General features: G+C 37.5%; 1 protein-coding gene across 1 annotated transcript in view; it reads right to left on the reverse strand.

Moving 5' to 3' along the window:
- The window catches only part of LOC134536875 (probable G-protein coupled receptor B0563.6), a 177,445-nt gene that overhangs the window by 1,899 nt on the left and 151,321 nt on the right, over window positions 1-24,225 (reverse strand). The window contains exons 4-5 of the mRNA XM_063376966.1: window positions 21,093-21,370; window positions 12,668-12,928 (exon numbers count right to left, since the gene is read on the reverse strand). Coding sequence (XP_063233036.1) covers window positions 12,668-12,928; window positions 21,093-21,370 — 539 coding nt within the window. The remainder of the gene's footprint in view (window positions 1-12,667; window positions 12,929-21,092; window positions 21,371-24,225) is intronic.

Genomic DNA, 24,225 nt, shown 5'->3' on the forward strand with positions numbered 1-24,225 from the left:
AGTGGTCAATATACATGTACATGAGTTATCAAACTTGTGTTCGCAATATAAAAAAAACAACGGGGAAAAAAGTTAAGCACCATTCCTGAAATGTGGGTTACGATGATTTGCATAACTCAGCTATCCGCCTCGTCTCTTTCGGTTTCTCGACAAGTGGTGTATCGAGTTTCGCATCATCTGGCTAAGCAACAGTTCGTATTACGTTGGCAGTGTGTCTGCTATGTTGAATCATTGTTTTTTTATTAAAGGAAGGAAGTTTTGGCTGCGTCAGTCGTGCTTAGGTGTTGATACTGTACTGTGATTTTATGAGGTTTATTCCTAAAAATGGCAACAAGAATTCAACGAATACTTGCTTTATCAAGAGAGATACAATATCTGGCTGAGATTGAAAAAACAACAGAAAATGAAATGGCTTGTATATAAAAGGTAAGTTCCAGTTCCATTATTAAATTCACACATTACATGGATAGTAGAGTAAAATAATGTTCACAAAATTAAATATTAAATTAAACAATGCTTTGGTCTTGTATCAAATTATTCCCATACAAAATCATGTTACATTTTGTGATCAGAACAAGCTCAGTTCACCAATTCTGTACAACAATGTTACAATGATGCTTCGTTGTGAATGTACATGTTTTGATTTTAACTAATCATAAAGAAAAAATTAACAGTATTAATTTATTATTATAACCTATTATGCACATAAACACCTATTATAACCAACCTAGTCATAAAAATACATACTTCCATTTTGATATGCACTAATTGCATGTCATAGGCTACATCATTCATCAGGAGACGGCAAAATGGCACGTTCTGAGATAAAAAATGATATGAAGTGTGTTACAGAGTCCACAGATTTGGCGGTTATAACTTTCTACCTCCAGCTAACTTTCTACCTTTACCAAGAATGTCCACCAACATTGTTTTTTACAAACTGCAATTGTGGCTCTATAACTGTGGTATTCATTATGGGAGTTCAAAGAAAGGCTACTGCTATGTCTGGGTGGAAGAGCAAGCTGGTCGAGGAGCCCAAGAAGTAGGCTCGTGTCTCCGAAAACATCTGATGGAACATTTGCCCGAAGGAAAGAAACATTTAATACTTTGGTCAGATTCTTGCGGAGGGCAGAGTAGGAACATAAAGCTAGTTCTCATAATGAAAGCAGTCTTAGCATCACACCCAACAATAGAAACAGTGACAATGAAATTTCTAATGCCTGGGCACAGTTTTTTGCCCAATGATGACGAATTTGGAGACATTTAGTGTGCTTTGAAGCTGCAGCAACGATTGTACACCCCTGGTGATTACATACAAGTAATGAGAAAGTGTCGTACCAAAAACAAACTGACCATAATAGAGATGAGGAATGAGGATTTTGTGGGATCTGCTTGCTTAGAAAAGAAAATCACGAACAGGAAGAAGGACATTGAAGGTAAAGGTGTAAGTTGGCTGAAAACAAGAAATATTGAAATTGAGAAGAGTAAACCATTATTTCTTGTTTTGAGAACGTCCTTCAACAGCGTTAGTCAAGAAATTTGCTTGAAAAAAGAAATTCGTCACGCCTTGGTGCTCGAGATGTTGTGAGTGGTGATCATCTAGTACCATTGTGGCCTAATGGCAAGGCAATATCTGCACCAAAATTGAGTGTTCTCAAAAGTATTATGCATTTCATCCCAAGTGACTGCAGAGATTTCTATGATAAAATTTACACTAGTGGTGACACATATGATGATATTGATGGTTTTGGTGAAAGCCTGGATTTCACATTACAAAATGAGAGCGTATAAACAACACTGAAGAATGTTCCTTTTATTTAATCATTGGAGTTCATTTATTATATCTATTTATTTTGTTGTAATTGTGTATATGTTATGAGATAAAAATTGGAGAACCTGTAAAGAAACTATTTTTGAACACTATTAAGAGACTCCATTATATATTAATAATTATTTCTCTTATATTGGTGTTTGCAAACTAAAACAATGTTACATATTCATTCAGTGGTAAACGTACATAACTTGTTGTTCCATAACACAATAATCTCTAATATTTTGCATCAACAAGTTTACCACGCATTGGTGCTTTGCTGCTTGATTCATATCTTTGGTTACAATAATCAGGAATTGGTTAAGTGACATTAAAGAAAATCAACGAAACTATTGTCATTTATAGATTTTATTGTGAATAATTCAAACATGGGTGCAGATATACAGTATTGTACCAAATATCGTCTTGATAGGGGTAAACATATTTCATGTTGGCCTGTTTCTAAGCTAAAAACCTTTGAACCAATTTTACTCAAAACTGTCAATTGTCGCTTAGCTGGTTGATGCATAACACCATCCAATTACTGTCTGAAGAAAGTCAAGGGAGCTAGAGGAAGAGGTAGGGCTTTAACTGTCCTGGCGGTGTAACGGGATCACGGGTTGGCAGCCGTGATGTCACTGGGATGGGGGGGGGGGGGGGGCACATACTGATCTACAGCTTGCTTGCTTGTTGCAAAACTTTTAACAATGCGCGAAAGAACAACTCGTGCCTTTCTGCCAGTGTTTTCTTGGAAATTTTAACAAGTTTGTGTGGAATCTTTAGTGAAAGTGTTATTTTAGGGTAAGCTGCTGCTGTCTTGCAAAATGTAATGTTTTCAATAGGTTCACAGTTGTTAAACTATGCAGGTATGTTTTAAAACTCCTCAGTTGTAAATATATGATGTCAATACTTAATACTTTTGTAATTATAAATGTTATACTTTTTTGTGGACTATGAAATTAAAAAGCAAAGCTTGATGTGTCACAGAAGTAACATACCATATGTAAGGACAAGATGTGGTTTTAGTTTTAGGCTCATTTTGTTTATAACATGAGATTTCAGTGTTATTGTTTTTATTTTTTTATGAACTATATTTAGTCATAAATTTAGCATATTTTAAACAAACATAACTTAAATGTTTAATAATACTGAATTAACCATAACCGTTTATTGCGGCTGACAGTTGATGCTTTTTTACAATATAATAATTTGTAATAAGCATTTCTAACTATTTAGTACAATAAAATTATTCTGTAAGTAATTGTGTTTGGAAAATTTACCAATACCATAGAAAATGAGTCAATAATAGCATTTTAAGATAAAAAAGTTAAAAGAAAATTATTTCTATTTAGTACATTAATTTGGTACAACCTTTTTGATAAATATGTTACATTCCTAGATTTAAATTTATTAAAAGAAATCAGTTTTATTTATTTCAATAAATTTTTGATTAAAAAAGCTTATTATTGAATGATTTCAGTTGCATTTCAATGCCTTATGGTGTAATAGCTTGCATTTCGGTGTTATATGGTGTATTGGCATGCTTTTCAATGTTTTTTGGTTTTATTGCAATTCACCACATAATCTTGTCCCTAACCATAGGCTTCCAAGTAACTTCGCTGTACAAAAAAAATTGATACTAAATTGTAAAAGAAAGGACTTTTCAAAACTGAAACGTCAAGCATTTGTTCTTTTCATTTAGTTGAAAATGTTTATTAGAGCGACCTTCAATGTGAGCTCACAAGTCAGAAGCGAAAACTGATTCTAAAATCTGACGAGGTGCCTCATTTATTGCTACTGAACCTAATAGATGTAGAAAACTCCGCTAGATGAGAGATTAAAAAACAGAAATGTGAAAAGAATATTAGTTTCTGACCTAACAGATTATTCGGACTCTTGAACAAGTGAAAGAGAAGCCACAGATGAAAAGAAGCAAGCGTTAAATAATGCAACAAAAAAGCAAGCGCTTAACAATGCAACAAGAAGGAAGTGCTAAACAATGCACCAAAAAGCAAGCACTCAACAATACTACAATAAGTGAATCATGATTGTACTACACAGAATAGAACTGTGACATAGAGAAAATCAAATTTCTTGAAAACAAGTTTTGATTCTATGGAAGAAGATGTGATAAAAAAAAAACCTTGAAAAATCTTTCAAAGACAGACATGCAAAACTGAGACAAGAATTTGATTGGAAGATGAAGACATTGCAGCCTCTGTAACACAATCTCAAGGAAGGCTTATGTGTATTTACAGAAGGATGTAGGGTTACTATTGCCCGGATTAGCAACAATTTGAAATTATACCCTTGACTAAAATTTTTCCCTGGAATCTAAAACCAAATATTATCAGTTTTAAAAGCAAAATCAGTATCAACCACAGTCGTGATGTAAGGTATGTAATGTTTGGTTTGGTGGACTACAATATTTTATTTTTAAGTTACACTAAATCAGTTTTGTATATTTGTGTAAAAATTCGCAAGGTTCAAGTGTTTGTCTTTAAATGTTTGTGACTGAATTTTGTATTTGGATAATTGCAGTTAATAACTCATCTTGAAGCGTTGTTTTCAGCCCAAGACATTAGTGTGCTTGACTGTATATTCTTATAACCGTTGACAAAATTATTTACACAGTTTTTTATTAAGAGCTTTTTAGTGGTTAGTAATTTTATGCTGGAAAGCTTAAAATGGATGGCATAGTCTTTTTAAATATGATTTGTTTGTATTAGCTGTAGAACTCCATTTTAATACGACGATTGTGACGTCAGATGAACCAACACAATATGCGATAAATATAAATGTTGTACTGTTATCGTTGTCACTATTCGTAATCTGCACCAATTTCGTATATGTATAATTTGATGAGAGGGAAAAACGATAGCAAAAACATTTTCGTAGCCTAAAATGTTAGCAACATTTTTCCCAATTGGTACTAGGACACATGGGTTTAGAATTGTTTCTAAAATGATTTGAAGTTATTAATGATCCTCCAGCCATCATTGCTAACTTGTAACTTCTAAACTTGAAGTTTAATGGTAAGTATCTTAAAAAAAGTTTAAAATTTAAAAAGTTTTTAATGTAAGCAGAAGCTAATTTTTATTGTGTGTAACAAAATTCAATCAGACAAAGTTAAATGTTAAAAACTTTGTGAAGCATTAAATTACAGCAAGATTTTTGGACATATGCCTCAACCTTTGCAGTAAGAGAATAATTAGTAGTCAATGCATTATCACTCCTCTTGCTTTCACCCACTCTCAACCTGAATTTTATTTTACAGCTTCATGTACAAAGGGCCTGTCATGTGTACATATGGTAATTTCCTAAATGAAGTTGCTTGACATTCAGTGAACATTTGCTGGATGAAGGGTTTGTGAGGAAAATAAGGGAGGGGTGGTTGAAGACAGGTTATTTTTCTATTAATTTGCGTCATTAATGCAGCGGAAAGCTCTTTTATATAGCCCTCATTAATATTGTACACTTGTTTTTACCGAGTACTTCATCAAGCAGGGCTGTCGAGATAAACTGACCATTACCTTATGTACAACTATTTAAACCCCACAATTAAATAATAATTAATACTGTAAACATTACCATAGCCATAACTATAAACGTAATTTGCATGTACCACATAACTTGTAAGGTTTCCAATGATTTATATTAGCTATGGAATTGTACATTTCATCTTAACAAGGTAAACTCTTCCGGGGCCCCATGAATTTTACCTCTTCCTCTCCTTCCCCAACTTTCACTCTCAAGGGCCTCTTCACAAAGGGCAAAACTGAGGGGGAGGGGTATTGGGAATCCGCGATCTGGGGATAATAATCCAAAGCAAATAAAGGAAATATGAGTATTTTTTGCTGAGTAACATTTTTAAATTGCAAATTTATTTGTATTAATACGTTTGCATCAAAAAGTCAGTTACTGTGAGGTTTTTGGATCGTTGATGCGAAAAATGTCGAGTGCCCCTGCAGGCCCTGAGATCTTCTCATGCTTCAATATGGAGAGGGAAGGACCACCCAGATAACTCGCTAGTTGACACCAAGGCAATCTGGATTATTTTTCTGGGGAGGTTCAGAACTGAATTTTTTGAATTAGTGAAACATGGTTTTCGATGTTGATAGCTGGTAATTTTTTGTCGGGGGTACTGCAGTTCATCCCACCAATGACTTCGATGTTGGTAAGATGCATACCTCCACAGTTGGTTCATTATTAAGGGCCCCGCCTACCTGGGCAAACATATGGGGCGAAGATGCGCTTTGAAAACTGCTAGAGAAATCGGAGAGCTGTCTGTTTACGAAAAGCATTTAAGAATACGCTGAGGGCGGATGAATAGTTCAGTTCCCGTAATTCTTTTTAAATCTGCTATTTAGAAACTTTTGAAGTCAATATGGGTCTTTGGATTATTAAGTTATAAAACTATCGATCTTGATTTGTTGTGAGATTGTCAGGGTGTAAACATGGCTGTGTTTATTTCTACCAGACTGGGGTGGAGGTCTGTTCTATAGGGAAGCATACAGTTCAAAGGGATAAGAGTTCTCCGAAGTTCTCTGAAGTTTGCTGATCGCTCGTGAAAAAACACCCATTGCAAGGATTTATATATCTTCTGGACAGAGAGTATTTAAATAATGCTTACCTAACCTACCGGTTCTTCTCTTACGTCGCGGCTTTTCCGTCAATAAAATAATACAATTTCGAAATTGATGTTTTCCAGTACTACAGACGTTCCTGTTTGACCCTGAAAACAGCGTTGCAAATTCCCACTGGTTTATTGGATTTCTGAGATATTTACGTTAAAGCCCGTGTCCCAGCCCTGTCCGCAGCACGCCGTAGCTGTGCTCGTGACGTCACTTCCGCTCCGTGCGCGCGGCAGTGGCGTCCCGGCGTCTTGGTCTCCAGCCACACTCGGGCCACCGCCTGTAACCCCTGGTTACAAAGACCTTGGACTTTCTAAAAACACTTTGTATCTGCTAACAGTTTCTTATCTGAAACAAACAGGATTTTTATTTTATTATTAGTTACGTTTTGTAAAGTATTTTTTTTCTGGGTGGCGTTACGACGTTGGTATTGGCATTCATATTTAATTGATGACTTATCCTTATCACTGATCCCGCTCCCATGACCTATTTTACAATTGGTCGACGGGCCTCGACCACCAAGATAGGTAGTCGTTAGTTCCTGCCAGGTATCCGTAGATCCCTACACTCTCCCGGTTTTTTATAACAAAAAAATAAAAGTGCCCCGCCTATTGCTCTTTGCTCAGTCATGACCTTATCCTATGAAAGAAAGTGCTTGTTTGAAGACCTGGTTGTGTTAGCTCATCGTTACGCATTTCACTCCGGCATCGTCGACCTTGTGTGGATCTAATGCTGGTTGTGGGCGAAAACCAATAACCACACAACCGAAAAAAAAAATTACGTTGGTATGGTTGTCTTGTCCTGAAGTTGGCAGAACTAACTTCTAGATCAGTGAAGAAGACCTTTCTTGTAATTTTTAAATCAGTTATCGTATTTAATTTTTAGTATTTGTTGTACGTAATTTAATGTATATTTTATTTATATTCTTATATTCTGTCAGCAGCCTTTTCATAACTTTATATTTCCGTGTGGGCGTGAGGGAGTGCAGAACTACTTTCTTGCGCGCAGAATAGTGTGCGCGACAGTTAGGGCGGAGTACAGTCGCGGCACGAGGCGCCTCGGGCGGTGCGCTGTGTGCTCCGCGGCCTGCTGTGGTTATGAGGGTTTGTGGACTTGTGTTTCAAAAGTAACGTAACGGCACGCGTGTAACTGTTGGGGCCATGATCTGGGTGTACGCGGGGTGGGAAAAGTTTGCAATCCGTCTCGCGCGAATGGACTTGCGTGCAGCAATGAGGAGCACGCTAATCAAGTGGCGTGCACTATGGAGGCTTCTTCCAGACTCCTCGATTAAGCAAGCAAGCAAGTAAGTGTCGTCGGCCCATGTCCCGTTAGTTCCCTGCCAGAAGCTTTAAAGTACAGATGTGGGACATCAAACAATTTAAATTTAGGGAATAACTGTTTTGAATTAAAGCATTATTTTGAGTCCCGTAGTAACGAACGATTCTAATGGGGCGAGATTTGAACTGTATTCGTGAATGGTTCATTTGTTTTGGGTATAGCGTCTGTTACATTAAAGTAGCTTTGACCTGAAATGTTGTAGTTGCTCGTACGGAATTCGTTGTATTTAAGCCGTTGTGTATTCTGTAGTTAATATGTACCACTTTATGGGTAATATGTACCACGAATTCCTCACCATGTTGGGTACCTTGACGGAATTCGTGTTTCGTCGAAGGTATCCTGACGATCGCGTACGACATCGATTTTTTTGCTCGCGGCGAAGAAAATGTGCCTGCCTCCTACATATATGAGTGTCAAACGTTTTAAATTTGTGTTACCTGTTCAGGCCCGTCTGCACCAGTTTGAAACTTTGGGCGGTCGTGTTCGTGACCCGAATGTCAATGACGTTACATTATCGCACGGAAAACTTCACAGTCGACATTTTCTATGTACGATGTCCGAACCCACTGATTTCTAAAGTAGTCACTAGAGCGCGGTAAATATAGAGCCAAAATATGTGTTTTTAGGTTTTTTGTTTATTGTAAATTAGTATGCAGCTTAGTTTTGAATATTAATTTAATCGTGAAAGTTGTTAAAGTTCAGTAGTTTTTAGTTCTTCGGTAAGGCAAAAGTATATGCTAATAAATAAATTCTAATCACACCAGTGGCGAGGCGTGGGTAGAGTGCATGTGCAAAAAATTAGTCAAACCGTCCTTACTTAAATTACTAAAATAAAAACTTACTACTAGCATTTGCAATGTTAGCAAAATACTATAAATACAATAATCGAGATGCACGAAAATAGTTTTTCAAAAACATTGTTCGTATTATGTTTATTATATCTTGCACTTAAACAACATGATATCGCTGCACGTTACAAAAAAAAAACTATTGTCATGCCAACGACGCGTTAAACTCGGTCTGGAGGATAATGTTTCCCTCCCCTCATCAATAAGGGAGTCTCACCTGTCTTGGTGGTGTCAAATATTCAGTCGGCCGATACTGGCTGCACACAAGAAACAGTCTGCTTACAGCGTGTACAGCAGGGTTGTCAACATCCAGGCGGATGACAACTAAAGCCCACCGCACACGGTACAATATTTTCTACTAGTTTGCTTACTAGAATGCTTACTGGTTTCTTTACTGTGTAGACTACAAGCTGAAACACTAGGTGCGCTACAAGTTTCTGCTGCACACGATTCTAGCTGCCTTACTAGTTTTGTTAAGAGAATATTCTCCACAACAAATTTTTATTATGATAATTTACAGTTTGTACTGCATACAAACAAGGCTCTTCTTTGTATGCATTTATTAAAACGAGGAGTTGGTGACTATTCCACTTCTTTCCGTCCATGTTTATCACGACATGCGCGCTTAAAAGTGTAAACAACCCCTCATGCTGTTTTCGTGAGTTCTGATTGGCCATTCCTTAAATATTGGAACACACCAAGCAACGAAAATAGGACGCAGTCTATTACGCAAAACCAGTAGCCCAGCTCGTACAGCTACTAGTATCCAGTTTGTAATCGAGTGAAGAAACTAGTACCTACTTAGTAGAGCCAGTACGACTCCTAGCTTACAATATTGTAAGGAATATTGTACCGTGTGCGGCGGGCTTAAGAGCCCAGCTGAGTGGACCTCCACCCACCCTCTGGCACGCGCACTCGAGAGTGGGGGTGACGGCTTGGCCAATAAGAGTCCACAGCTGCCTGTATTCGAGAGGGGTGTCCACGATGAGGAAACTAGCATTTTTTTTTTTTTTTTTTTCGCGCGGCCGCACAGGGAAAGAGGGCGAGTAATATACTCTAATTACCTTGGAGCGAGTAGGTAGTTCGGCCGGCTGCAGCCAGCCTGTAGTGATGACCTGTGGTTAGAGAGAGTGGTGTCCAGAAATTACAATCAAAGATCGCGAAGAGTTGGAATGGAAGAGACAGACGTGGCACGGGAGTGACTATGTGCTCGCCATTCAAGCGTGTATCATTGAAACAAGTCACTTCAGAATGTACATACATAGTAGGTTCAAAAAACATGTATAATATTTTCCAATTTTAAGCACTACTTACAGTGCTTACACACTGTCAAAAACGAATTCGTGTGTGTTGGCCTTTGAAAAGCGCCGGTCGCAAACGGACAGCCTAATCAAAATTTCGTCTTGATCTTCTTGGGCTTCCTGTTCCTACCTCATCGTCCTTTTTTTTATGTTTACCTTTGATACCAAAGGACACAGATTGGGGAAAAAAAAGTTCAGTTGGCCAATGTATTCGACTACGGAGATTTCGGACTATCGCCCACACCATCCATGACGTCAGAGGTTCACGTGAACCAATCAGCAATTAGTGTTCGTCGGATACAATCTAGGACAACTTATAAATGGAGAATCTCAGGATCGGCATATCTAACATTCACAACAGTCCATTCCGAGGCCGCTTTCGTGCATGTTCGGTTTAAATAAGACATATTTGTGATATTGTGAGAATGGTCGATGAAGTAAGGTTAGCTACATTAAAAATACTTTAATAGACTATATTGTAGATGGTTGGTTAGTTTATTATAGCTACATTAAAAAGAATTAATGGTTCGTCAGGTATTACTAATTTAAGATGTAGCTATCCTAACATAACCAACCGTTCACATGATTATTTTCATTTTAAATTTTATATTAGCTAACCTATACTTATTAACCACGCAGACTATTTTTAAGGTATTTTTGAAGTATTCACGAGCAAGCAGTGAACTTCGGAGCTATTCGGGCCCCCCAAATGAACTGGGGTGAATCTATGGTTTTCCAAGTTGCTAACCTGAAGCGGCCGTAATACTGCATAGGCTACCTAATGTGACCTGTAAACAATTATTTCTCGGTAACCACCAGGAATTTAGAAAATCATGTTTTCAGGGTAAACAGAGGAACGTCTGAACCACCCTTTCTATTTAGGATACATTCTTGGAGTGGCTTTTACGTGAAGTAAAAATAAAAGTACGTAAATACCTTTTTCAAAACTATGTTGATGGTTGGTTGGGTAAGTACTTATAGGTAGCAAATGACCCGCTTCTCGACGAGTTCAATTTAAATATTTCGTTCCCATTAAAATCGTTATTTACTACGTGACTCAAAATATTACTTTAATTAAAAATTTCAGAAAACAAAGATTTCGCAATGCAGATAGTTATTTACGAAAGCTACAAACAAAATATAAAATTAAGTTTTTCATAGTAATTGCAAAACTATCATTCTATTAACTACTTTGATTATCAAAACAATACCTACCCCTATTTTCTAAATTTCTCCAAAACAAACACACAGGTCCACATGGAAAAGAAGAAAATGGCCGCAGCTGCATCAATGCACATGTTTTTTAATGTCAGGTACGTATGGTGATTTCTCAGTAACCAGTAGGAATGTAGAAACAATGTTTTCAGGGTTACTACAGGTACGTCCTCAGTATTTGAAAAAAATATATATATTTGAAATTTTATTTTTAATTTACGTAAAAGCCCTTTTGTAAGAATGGCCATCGCCCGCGATTCTGTGTCCAAAACCTCAGAGTGAACTGTGGTGGATGCGAATTTCCGCGAAGAGCGCCAGACTAGTCTCCAGAGTCAAACAAAAGGGAGGGGTGGGGTGTCGGTCCCGTGTGTGGTACAGTGAGTTCCATAGTTCGGGACCTATAATTACTATTATTGCGGCACTTCCCTGCTCAGCTTAAGACGCTTTTTGCCTAACTAGCGTGGACAGGTGAAAACACTAAAAATAATTAAAACTGCTTGGTCAATAAACTTAAATCAAAACGCGTTCGTCGGAATGCTACACAGTCGCGTTGGCACATCACACACAATAAAACTATGTACTGTGAACACACGAGACCTAATTCTGTGGCAGTCTCTGTAACCACGCGTCCCGCGGACAGTGCGCGAGATACAGTGGAGTGGGTTCTACACACTACGGCTGTATGGAATGATAGCGCAGTCGGTAGGTGTGTGCGCGATCTCGGAGGCCAGTGCCGTACGTAAGCAAACCGTGCGCGGGAGGGTCACCCGGCGGTTGAGCTGTAGCCGGACAACCTTCTCACTGTGAAATGGTTCGGAGCCGCGATGGTGAGCGTAGTCCAAGGCTTCCGCTTGGTTGCGGAACAAAGTGGCAACACTGAAGGCTCTCCCGCGACACGAACCGCGTGCGGTCCAGACCTACGTAGACTTACAGACCGAGAGTCTTACAGCATTCCTTTATAATATAACGGCATTGAACATTAACAAGTTTTATGATATACGTGATTATTTATGTTACGAATAATTATTGGCTGCTAGAGTCAAAATGGAAGATTGCTCGTCACTTGCTGGGACTATTCCACTTAATATTACATAATTAAACTTCCTCCATCAAATAGTGTTGAAAGTGGTACAAATAATGAGTGTTGATTTACTATAATGCCCTGAAGGGGCCACTCACATCCTTACAGTGCACTTTCCTTTTTTGGAGTTTTCACCAGACTAAAATGATACATATATGCAGTCTAATTGGGAAGGGGGGGGGGGGGGGTGGTTGTCCACGGGCCCTGCGCGAACGTGAAGCGAGGGTGCGTGCAACCAGCGGGGACGGATATTAGCGGGTTGAGGACCTGGATTAGTGACCATAGAATGTGCTATGTCAGAATATTATCGATTTAGTTACGATAACTTAACCTACCACACCCTCCCGGAAAATAATGAACTTATTTCTTATACTCGCCGAACCTAACCTAACCTAAACGTTGACCTCGGAAAAGCGTCGGAACTGTTGTGAACGACCGACCTGGTAGGAGTACTGCGTGAGGTTCTGCTCGGACAGCGTCACGTTGAGGATGACCATGGGCGACACGCACACGAGGAAGAGGATGGACGTGCTGCCCAGCAGCAGGATGAGCCGCCGCTCCTCGGCGAACTTGCGGTGGTCCTCCGGGTCGGAGGACGACGCCGAGCGGCACAGCGTCATCTTGCGGCGGCGGTCGCACGAGCGCCGGTACACCAGCATGATGCGCGTGTTGAGGCCGGCGAGCAGCAGCGTGGGCGCCACCTGCCGACACTCCTGCCAGCTCAGGGGCGCGCCCAAGAGGCTATGTCCCCCCTTCCACGGTCGAAATGTAGTTAGGAGTACGTTTCTCTACGTAGGTTAAGGGAATATTTATCAGTAGAGTGTGGCTGAGAAGGTCATATTAAAAAAAAAATTGTGCGAGGAGTCCCTCCGCGCGGAAGAAGTGAAACTTCTTAATGTGGAAATGAAAATAGGAAGGGGTAGAAATTGATTTTTAGTGAAATCATATTGTATCAAATCAAACTAAAAAAAAACAAGTAAATTAAATAATGAATATTATAAATTAAAATAGAACAACAAGTACGTATTTCAGCTAATTTCACGACGCTCACACTGTTTACTTCGCTGCATAGCAAGAATACCACGCGCATGCACATGTGCTTGGAATATTGGACGGTACTCGTTGCTAACGCTCGCGCTGGCCTGTAACAAGTGAAATCATTCGAGTTTCGACGTACGAGACTTGCTTGATCGTTCAAACCAATCATATAGCCTTGTCATGAATAATAGTTTTTAGTAGTGCTTTTTAATGGTGTACCACGAACATTTAATTTAGCATGTCTGCAATATGTATCATCAACTGTATTTGACAGAACTGATGCAGCACTGTTAAATATGAGGCTTTCTTTTCCTGGAAGGACAGACGGAACATTAGAACAAGTCGATTTTCATAATTCCTTCAAATGCAGTGACAATTCTTTTACTGATGCTGTGTATTAATTATTTACTTTGCTATGTATTATACTAGATTAGATTTAGACAAAAAAAAAGTATTCCCGAAAATTAGAGACTTCCAAAATTACTATAACCAGTAAAATATTTATAATATATATTACCTTTAAAGTGTGTAATGTGCAAACTTTAACACATAGTGTAAAAAATTGTAGTTACTTCATTTCGATATATATTTTTCCTTTCCTTTGGCTCCGGGCCTTCAGTAGTAAAGACTGGTGATCGCTGATAGTGTTATTGTAGTATTACATTTGTAGTCTGCTACCGTGAATTACTTTAATTTTTTTACAAATTAGTTTGTGTTATATAAAAACTAAGAATTGTTTGTGCGCTACGTTTATCTCAATTTTTGCATAATTTTGGACTGTATTTCTGCAGTTTTAACTAGACATTATATGTGTGAATTTTATACCCTTTGTTTTTACTAGTAGAGTGAACTTAATTTGTGTGTGTGAATGCAGTAAAAAGCAAACCCTTCATTGTCAGTGATTTAAGTTGCACAGAATGTGGATTTTAATGCATGCTATGATTCTCATGGTATTAAAATAATACTGATTTTGAGCGGACGAGACCCTGGGTTTGATAAAGGTATCTTTGTTTGATTCTTGTCTAAAACAAAATTTAGTACCGTACTAAAAATTATTCTTTTTTCTACCAGCAGTATATTCAATAATTAGATACAAAAACTTATTAAATAGCACCAATTTTCACCTAGAAATCCAAATTTTCCCGGGAGAGGACCCCCGGAACCCCCTTCTTTATTTTTGAAACAGGTGTCCCTTCATAAAAAAACAAACTTAAACACCCCCCCCCCCCCCCAAAAAAAAAAATTCCTGGGTGCGCCTCTGATGGCTCCACATAATTATGTCTCTTGACGGCCAGTTCCAAGCGACTATTTCCATCGAACTATGGATCCCAATTCGCAAGACTTTAAATACACTATACACAAATATCTAGGTCTATCATTAAGATATAGTTTGTTTGTTAGAAGTAAAATCACAGAAAAATGTATAATTTCGCTATTTATTTTTAACTAAAAGGGATAAATTATTAACGAAATAAATTTTATCGATATTCAAGCTTGATACCACTTATTGTTTATTTGCTGATGGGCTATTCAAATTTGCAAGTTTTTAAAGGTGTAAATATCTATCTTAGCTCTCGGTATACGGCATTTGGTAAAAGTCATTTCGTGTAAATGTAACGGAAATGTGTCACAAAAATGGTGAACCCATTTGTAGCAACATAAACCCGTACTTAGTCACTTTCGTAAACATACCAAACGTATAAGTATGCCAAATGAAACTTTATGATAGTGAAATACTACCCTGGAATATGTTTGGTAAACTAAAATAGTCATAATAAAAAGTAATCCAAAGTAATAAAAAAGTTTTAAAATACATTAACATCATGGTATTACAATGATTATAATATATATTCTCCTTCGTAATTCCCAAGAGGCTTAATAGCACCGGTAGAAAGCGCGCTTTGTAACTTCAAGGGGCAGCTTTCAAATCACATCTTGCCAATTATTTTACTCTTTTTAATAACATTAATATATAATACTAGCAGACCCGGCCACGCGTTGCTTTGGCTGAGTGATTTAAGGTCCGTCTACAATAGCAATGTCTTAAACTGTGTCCGAAGTAAACTCGTCGCTGATTGGTCCACGTGAACCTCTGACGTCATGCGTCAAGTGGGCGAAGGTCCGAACCTACCTGGTCCGAAGACATTCGTCAATTTGAACTTTTTGTCCCAACCTGTGTACTTCGGACACAGAAAAAGAACAGATCACTCACGATATTTTAATATCCGGTTCCCGTTGGAAAACGTGGTGTTTGTTTTTGTTATTGAAGGAAAAAGAAGGTGTTGTAAGTCAATAAGAGCCACTGAATAAATATATAATATTGAACTCCCACAACTTTCATAAGTTCAATCTCAAACTACAAAGCATCAAAACAATAAACAAAAACATTTGGTTTGGCACATTTACTGCGCTCTGATGACAACTTTAGAAATCAATACATTCGGACTTCGGACACCGCAATTGTGGACAGGGCAGTTTTCGGTGAGACAATTTGAGGTCACTCACATTCGGATAAGGACACGGACCACGCACAGGTTCGGACTATTGTAGACGGGCTCTTAGAAAGGATTTAAAAGACACAATTTAACACAGATTAACATAACGTTTTCAATTCAATTTTATTATTAAATACTCTGATTATCTTTACTTATTATAAATCACAGTTCATTTTATTAATAAATACTCTGATTAGTTCTAACTATAAACCATAATATAAAAATGAATTGCAAAATGTGTTGGTAAGCGCATAACTCAACAAGGCCTGGACCAATTTGGCCAATTTTTTTTTTTAAATGTTCGTTGAAGTTCAAAGATGGTTTTTACGGCGAGAAAAATTCGAATAATTGCCGGAAAAACCCTAAAACCAGCCCTTTTCTTTTTCCCATACAAACGTTTTCTAACTAAAACGAGCACTCATTGTTGTTTAAACAATGTAGGTATGTTTCTAACGTCAAAGAGTCAATTTGCACTTTATTACCTCTGTACAACGTTCAATCATATCTATCAAAACAGTGTGCGTTGGAGCACAGATAAATAAAAAAAAATAAACCTAAATCGAATAGTTCAATTTGGTCGGCTTCGTGATATTATTTCATTTGTTTTACTTTAAAATGCATCAGTTTTCAAGTCATTACATCAGTCAAACAAAACCAGCATTACCAAAAGTATTTCATAAGTTTAAGTTTTTATTATTTCTTTTCCCTATTATAAATACGGCTTGAAGGATTTGACTCCAAGTCATATCAAATTAAAAAAAAGTTGAAACAACAACAAACTGTCAATGTCAGTGTTTTTTTCCCCTTGGATTTTAGGTTACCTACCCTAATGAGTTTGCTTTTGTCAACTTATACACGAAACAAATTCTTACCTATATAGTGTTTTGTGCAGTGTTTATTTACCTATGATCGCTAATTATTGCATGTGACAAAATAATCTATAATATTGATATGCCTCGTATTAGACGAATCAATTTAGGTAGAAGAACCCGAAATGCTACTAACCAAGCTAATTACCGATCTAATCATGCACTACAATGAAAATAAAAAATATTATGTTTCACATGATTAACAATAAAGAGATTACTACTTTTTTTATTTATCTTTTTATTTATATGTTTTATTTAACTATATTTCTTATTCACAACACCCTATCACCAGGGTGACAGTTCTGTTCAGGAGAATTTTTTGCCCCGACTATAAAATATGTAGGAATAAAAAAATGTCACATTACAAATCATTTTGAAAGGACTTTATTGCAATTTAATTAGGCAGTACGAAGTCTGCCGGGTCAGCTAGTAGAAGATAGATTATCAATAATTGTAAACACGTGAGAATAAAATCCAAAATAATACAAAAAAAAAAGCGAGGTTATGTAGTACATTGATCAACGAAAATGAGCACAACATGGAGAAAAAAAAATTTGAATTGAAACGTAGCGCCATCTATGAGATATTTATGCCAGACAGTACAACAGTTGTCTGTAAAAAACTGATTTAAGGCGCCATCTGTTTGAGACTTATGAAACTTACGATTAATAACACCAATAAACATTGATAATCAGTTTATTACCTATTAATTATAAATTATTAACACCATTAATAGAAATAAAAACTATCCTATCTCTCAAGTTGGAAAAAATTACACATAAATGCCAATTTTCATCGAAATCGGTTGACTTAGTGAAGAGTTCACTGAAAACAAACACAAGGACACTGGATTTATATATATTAAGATGATAAAGTTTAATCAGCTCATTAAAGTGAAAATTTATTTGTAGGAAGTAGGCTATTTACAGACTGATGTCAATCGTTTAAGCAAAAACAAATAGACAAACATTTACTCAGAATTATGTGTTTTAAAATGTTCCAGGTTATATTTTAGTAAAGCCATAGAAGTATAACTTTAACGCGTGCGGAAACTTAATAGTATTAAAAATTAAGTGAATTTTAACAATATGAGCAGTATTTTAATAAAACTCCTTGTCAAAAATCAGGTCCAATGCCAGGATTTTATCGGAGCTTTCTAATTGTTTAAAATTTTCGCTTGTTTCGTGCTGCTTATTGCTATATACATTGATGGTGGCAACAAACGTTTACGATTCAGGCAGCGAAATCTAGCGGCGAGCGCAGAAAGTATGTGTGTGATTCGCATCAAAAAATTTTGGTATTTGAAAAGTGACTTTTTTATTTATTAGTTTATTTATCATACTCGGCATTATTTTAAAGAATACTACGTTAATTTTCGTGTCTTAGTTTCGTATTATAAGTTTATTTGCAACATGAACAACATGAGAACACACCAGTTTGCTCGTTACCGAGGTTAGATATTTACACATCACTGAAGAGTACTGAAATACTCCCTCAAATATTTTTAGTTTTTTAGTTTATTATTACTGATGGTTTTTTTTTTCCAGTTTAGTGTTTACCTGTTTTCTAGCAGGTTGCATTTTATATTTGGTATTTCCGTTATAACTATATTGACATTTGAAAAACCGGTATAACCGTGGTACTGAACGTGCCAGATTAAGGGATATTAGGTCTCGCCATCTTGCAATTACAAATATTTTTATACGGGTGTTATTATCACGATAGTTGTAGTCGCCTGCATGAAATTATAAGTTTTTCCGTCGTGACACTTGCAGACTAGAGCCTATTGGTGAATAGTATGTGGTTGCAACACGGTATAGAATGTCTGGGAGATATGATTTATGAATTTAAATATTAAAAATAGGGATAAATATTTGGAAAGATACAAGATAGCGGGGCCTTATTACCCTCAAATATCTTTCACTGCACTATCCTGTACAACTATTAAGAATTCAGGGGCGCTCACAAGAGGCAGGAAGGAAGAAGGGGGGATATATACCCCTCTTCCTAAAATCCTAAAAAAAAAAAAAAATGAATGATTGTGTGCTTTAGACTTGAAACTTCACAGAAAAGAGGGATAGGACATTTTTAGGGTAATCTAATATTTGAAGCAAGCATAAACATGTTTTGAAAACAGACCTGTATTTACAAGGGTATGTCTATGTCTTCAATCGAATCAAAGAATGAGCCAGTGGGTTTATGAAAGCTAAAATGTGATACATAACTCTATTGGAAATGTGCAAAAACATTTTCGGATTCTAATGCTAACACCGGAGCCAACCTCAGAGTTGAGAGTTTACAGTTTAGAGTTGCAAAAGTATGAGAAAGTAGGGGGAAAGTAGGAAGAATATGGAAAAAATTAAATGTTTGCACAATTATTTGGAAAAGTACACAAAATCATGCACAGTTACTGCCAACCGTAGCCGGATGTAAAGATTTTAATTTTTTTATAATCCCAAGCAAAATTATTTGGATTTGTGATAAAAATTACGTTAAATATGTTAGCTTCGTCACCTACTCATTTCGTTTAACCTGTTATTCGAATATTACTACATTAAATATAAAAAGGTTTAAATTAAAAAAAAAATTCAAAAATCCTTTGGGAACACCATACCCTTGGTGGCTGGTGAGTATCTGTTAGACAACCTATCCATGGTCTTGTATTTCCTAAGGGTTAATGAACCTCAAACCAAAAAGATAGTGTATATTTTTTTAGAACTTTATAGTACTCCTGTCATTACTTGTTTCCATACACTGGACTGCTGTCACATACAATTGGTCCAGGTACATAAATAAACATAGGACAACTTAATTTTATGAAGAAAAAAAAACAACTAATGACCTCGCCATCCTTGCGGGTTCTGCTTGCTAGTCAGAGCAGTTTACCAATACAAAAAAAATGGTTACCGGGCGGCACTGACTTAAGAGACGAACTCCAGCAGAACCTTGTAGACGGAGTAGAAGGCAGACTGCTAAAAAACCAGGTTGGGGTAGTGATACTGATCTTGAAGACGATATCCTAGCAGTGCCTTGTATACGGAGTATCAGGCAGAGTTATGCGAGACAAGTATGATACTGTGGTATTTACCTTAAGAACTGCAGCAGCACATTGTAGACAGAGTAGAATACATTTTGCTGCTATGCCAGATTGGGGCAGCGGTACTGACATTAAAAGACAATCTCCAGCAGCACCTTGTAGAAAAAAGCAGAAGGCAGACTGCTGCAAGATCAATTTTGGGAAGGTGATACTGACTTTGAAGACGAGCTCCAGCAGCACCTTGTAGACAGTAAAACTCAAACTGCTGTAAGGCCTGTTTGGGGGGCTTTACTGACCTTGATAACGATCTCTAGCATCACCTTGTAGACAAAACAGAAGGCAGAATGCTGTAAGACTAGGTTGGGACAGCAAAACTGATTTTGAAAACGAGCAAAAACAGCATCTCATAGACGGAGTAGAAAGCGAACTACTACAAGGCCAGGTTGGGATGGCGGTACTGATCTTGAAGATGAGCTCCAGCAACACCTTGTAGACCGAGCAGGCGGACTGCTGCAAGGTCACTTTGGAGCCGACTGACGTTGTAAACAAGCTACAGTAGCACCTTGTAGACTTTGCAGCATCAGAACTGCTACAATATCAGGTTGGGACAGTTGTACTGACCTCGAAGCAGCACCTTGTTGATGGAGTAGAAGGCGTACTGCTGAAAAGCCAGGTTGGGGAAGCTATACGAACTTTGAAGATGGGCTCCAGCAACAACTTTTAGCTGGAGTAGAAGGCATTCTGCTGCAAATACAAGTTGGGGTTGTGGTATTTAACTTGGAGATAAGCTCCAACAGCAACTTGTGGACGGACTATAAGGAAAAATGCTGCTATGCCAGGTTGGAACAGCGATACTGACCTTGAAGACGAGTTCCAGCAGCACCCTGTAGACAAAGCAGAAGGCGGACTGCTCTAAGGCCAGCACACATTGTAGACGGAGTAGATGGCGGTCTGTTGGAAGTTCAGTTTGGGATGGAGGTATTGTCCTTGAAGATAATCTCCAGAAAAACCTTGGAAATTGAGTAGTAGGCAATCTGCTGCAAGGCTAGGTTGGGGCGTCATTACTAACCTTGAAAATGAACTTCAACAGCACATCTTTGAGAAATAAAAGGCAGACTGCTAGAAGGCCATGTTGGCATGGCAGTACTGACATTGTAGATGAGCTCCAGCAGCACATTGTAGATGGAATAGGAGAAGGTGGACAACAGGAAGGCTAGGTTAGGTTAGCAGAACTGACCTAGGTTGGGTTTGCGGTACAGACCTTGAAAACTCCAGTATCTATTTGTAGACAGAGTAGAAAGTTGATTGCAGAAAGTTTAGGTTTGGTTTTACGGTACTGATCTTGAAGACAAGCTCCAGCAGCTAGTAAATGGAATAGAAAGCGGAAAATCAGCATGGCCATCAGCATTGGGGCGGCGGTACTGACCTTGAAGACGAGCTCCAGCAGCACCTTGTAGACGGAGTAGAAGGCGGACAGCTGCAAGGCCAGGTTGGGGCGGCTGTAGTAGAGGCGCCGGCCGGGGCGCGGCGCGCAGCCTCGCAGCTCGGTGCGGAACGCGGTGGGCAGGTAGGCGAGGAAGGTCAGCAGCGGGATGAGCGCCACTGTTAGTCCGGGTGGACCGATGAGCGGCCGCGTGGTTCCGGGCCGGCACACCGACACGTACCGCTCCACCGTCAGCGCCAGCAGCATCATCACGCCCACGCCTGCAGTCACGGGTAGATGTTTTCAAACATCTGAGTTTTCGAAAATTGCGTAAGTGTCAGAAACAGGTCCTCCGAGAGGGATTGGTAGAGGAAACTAAATCCTCGGGTCTCAGGCACCAGTGGGGCTTATATAATTCCTTCGAAATCTTTAAATTAATGAAACACTCAGTGATAACATGATAACGTTTACACTATTTATGAATTTTTTATTTATTTGTGGGGCTTGAAAATTTGTTACTTTAAGTAACTAGGAAAATCTTAGCCAAAATTACTTTCGTCTGGGCCCTTTATTTCTCACGGAAGCCCTGCCCAGAAACTTAGGAAATTTCGAATGTTTTTCTGCTTGCGTTGTTTAGCTGCGTCTTGGGTGATTTATAAACAGTGTAAGGCTCCATTTCTCCGTGTCCGCGTAGGAAATAGTTTGTCGTCTGTTGCACAACGGGAAATTCGGTAACGCGTGGCTAGTACAAGGGCCTTTGGAGTACATAAATCGTAAAAGTTACCGTTCAGTCAGCATACATCTTCAGTGAATGTAAATTTAACTTGGGTTTAAATTAAGTATCGACCGTTGTACGAAGCTGGCCCGCCTAACACGCTTGCGCTAACACAAGTCGTACGAAGGAATCAGGTTTGAAAGGCTTCACGAGGTCATGCCCCGGACCAGTTTGTTATGCACTGTTAAACATTTTCACCTTCAATTTACAAAGAATTTTGGATACAAATCATCCAGGGTTCTTCGTAAATATAACGGCTTTCCTAACAAATTTACGGACACTGAACATGAATCCAAAATAATATTTTTGGTATATTAACAGAACATTAAAAATCTGGTTAAGTCTACTGTAAGAACACTCGTTTTTGTCACTGTGTGTGTTTACCTTTGTTCAGAACGAAACATACAACTCGGGGAGTCGAAATACGGCGTAGTTTCTTTGAAGATTTAATTACTTGAAATTAAGAAGAACTTTTCGTTTATTCGAGATAAATTCTTCGTTGAAAATTCCGCAAGTTTATTGTAATTTCTTTCAGCATGGCTGCTTGACCGACGATCATAGAAGTGTCTCCCTCCGTCCCGCCATCGGGTCGCGGAACCTGGCCCTCCGAGGGCTCGCCCCTGTTCCTTATACCGGCCAATCACGTTACTCTGCTGACAGCGTCTGCTGCGGCCAAATTTCACATATATTTTACATTTATATAAATAAAATTGTAAATGTTTGTTCTTTAAAAATCTCAAATCTCAGAAACTTATTCACCGATTGCTTTGAAATGTTGACACAGTGTTGTATTCGAATTCGCGCGTATTTTTATATACCTATGTCACACCTGTGACAAGTAAACAGATAGATAGCTTATAAATATAAATGAATGTTTGTGTGTTCGTTTTCTGTTTTTTTAAGATACAGTTATAGATAGGAAGATATAGACATAAAGAGATAGAGAAACGCAGAGAGAGGAAGATATACAGATATAGAGATTTAGAGAGAGCGAGGGATATATATATATATTGATATATAAATAGGGAGATATATTGAGATATAAATAGAAACTTATATACAAATATATATAGAGATTGAGTGATATGGAGAGATACGTATAGAGATATAGATATATATACAGATAGAGATATAGAGAGATTATTATATATAGTGAAATATAGTGACACACATAGAGGGACGTATATACAGAGAGATAGATAGATAGATAAATAGATAGAGAGATAGAGATACATGCTTCGTATGTGTGTACTTACTTTCAAACAGATTACAAAAAAAAAAAATTATTCCAGGCTTTAGCTAGTAGCTTTCCTAAAAATAACATTTAATTTATCATTTATACAAAACGTAATCACTGAAAAGGCTGAAATAAAGTCACTATTCATTAAAGTACTATCAATATTTGTAAAATATTATTACCATTTTATCAAATATACTGTTTTGGTACCTTACAGCGGGTTTTAGTAAACGTCGCTATTTGACTGTGTCATCGCACAGTAAAAAAAATAATAAAAAAATTGACGCATTTTATTCAAGTTACATTAATAATTTTATACATTATCGTACATTATCGTGAAAAAAATTATTATGCGAAGAAACCCAATGAAGAAAATTTTCCCACAGTTTTGCAGTTTCAAGTTGTAGCGATAGTGATGTCTTAAGACATGCGTGTTTATAAAGTAACGTAGTTTTCTTGCGTGTTGTATCATTTCTCTCTTGGTTAATTGCGAATTTTACAAACCTAACTTAAGTATGAATATAGGCAGCAAGCGCAAACTGCACAGTAGAATATTTTTACGTTAACGTAAACAGAGTAGAGTCTATTAGTAAATAAAAGACGGTACGAGAACAATAATATCAGTGGATATATGGTAGGATTAGTGAAAAAAAAGGGTAAAATAAGTCTTTAAATTTTTTTTTTTGTAATAACCAAGACAGATAAAATGGTTTTTGTGTCCTCATGAAACCACGAAGGGAAATAAATATCTTTCATAATGGATTTTTCCAGTACTAAAATTTTTTTAGGCAGGCAAAATTTTATCTATTTACAGAAAAATACTTGTAGCTACTTTTTTATGTTGGTTACCAATTGCCAAATTTATGGTAAATAGCTCAACATAGAAATTACCGCAATGGATAGAAAATTTAAGACGTAAGTTATTTTAATTATGGTCGTGATGCCATTTTGAACCCGCAATTTAAATTATTCGTAGAGAAGAAAAAAAATTCGCATTATTATTAAAAAAAAAAAAAAACAACGATGTAAACTGTTATACATTTCGAAACCCTCTCTCACCTCTATCACATGATCACGTGTTTATCGACACTCCCTGATGCCTGAAGGACTGGAAACCAATAAAA

This window comes from Bacillus rossius, chromosome 1, assembly GCF_032445375.1.
Source record: "Bacillus rossius redtenbacheri isolate Brsri chromosome 1, Brsri_v3, whole genome shotgun sequence".
Taxonomy (NCBI): domain Eukaryota; kingdom Metazoa; phylum Arthropoda; class Insecta; order Phasmatodea; family Bacillidae; genus Bacillus; species Bacillus rossius.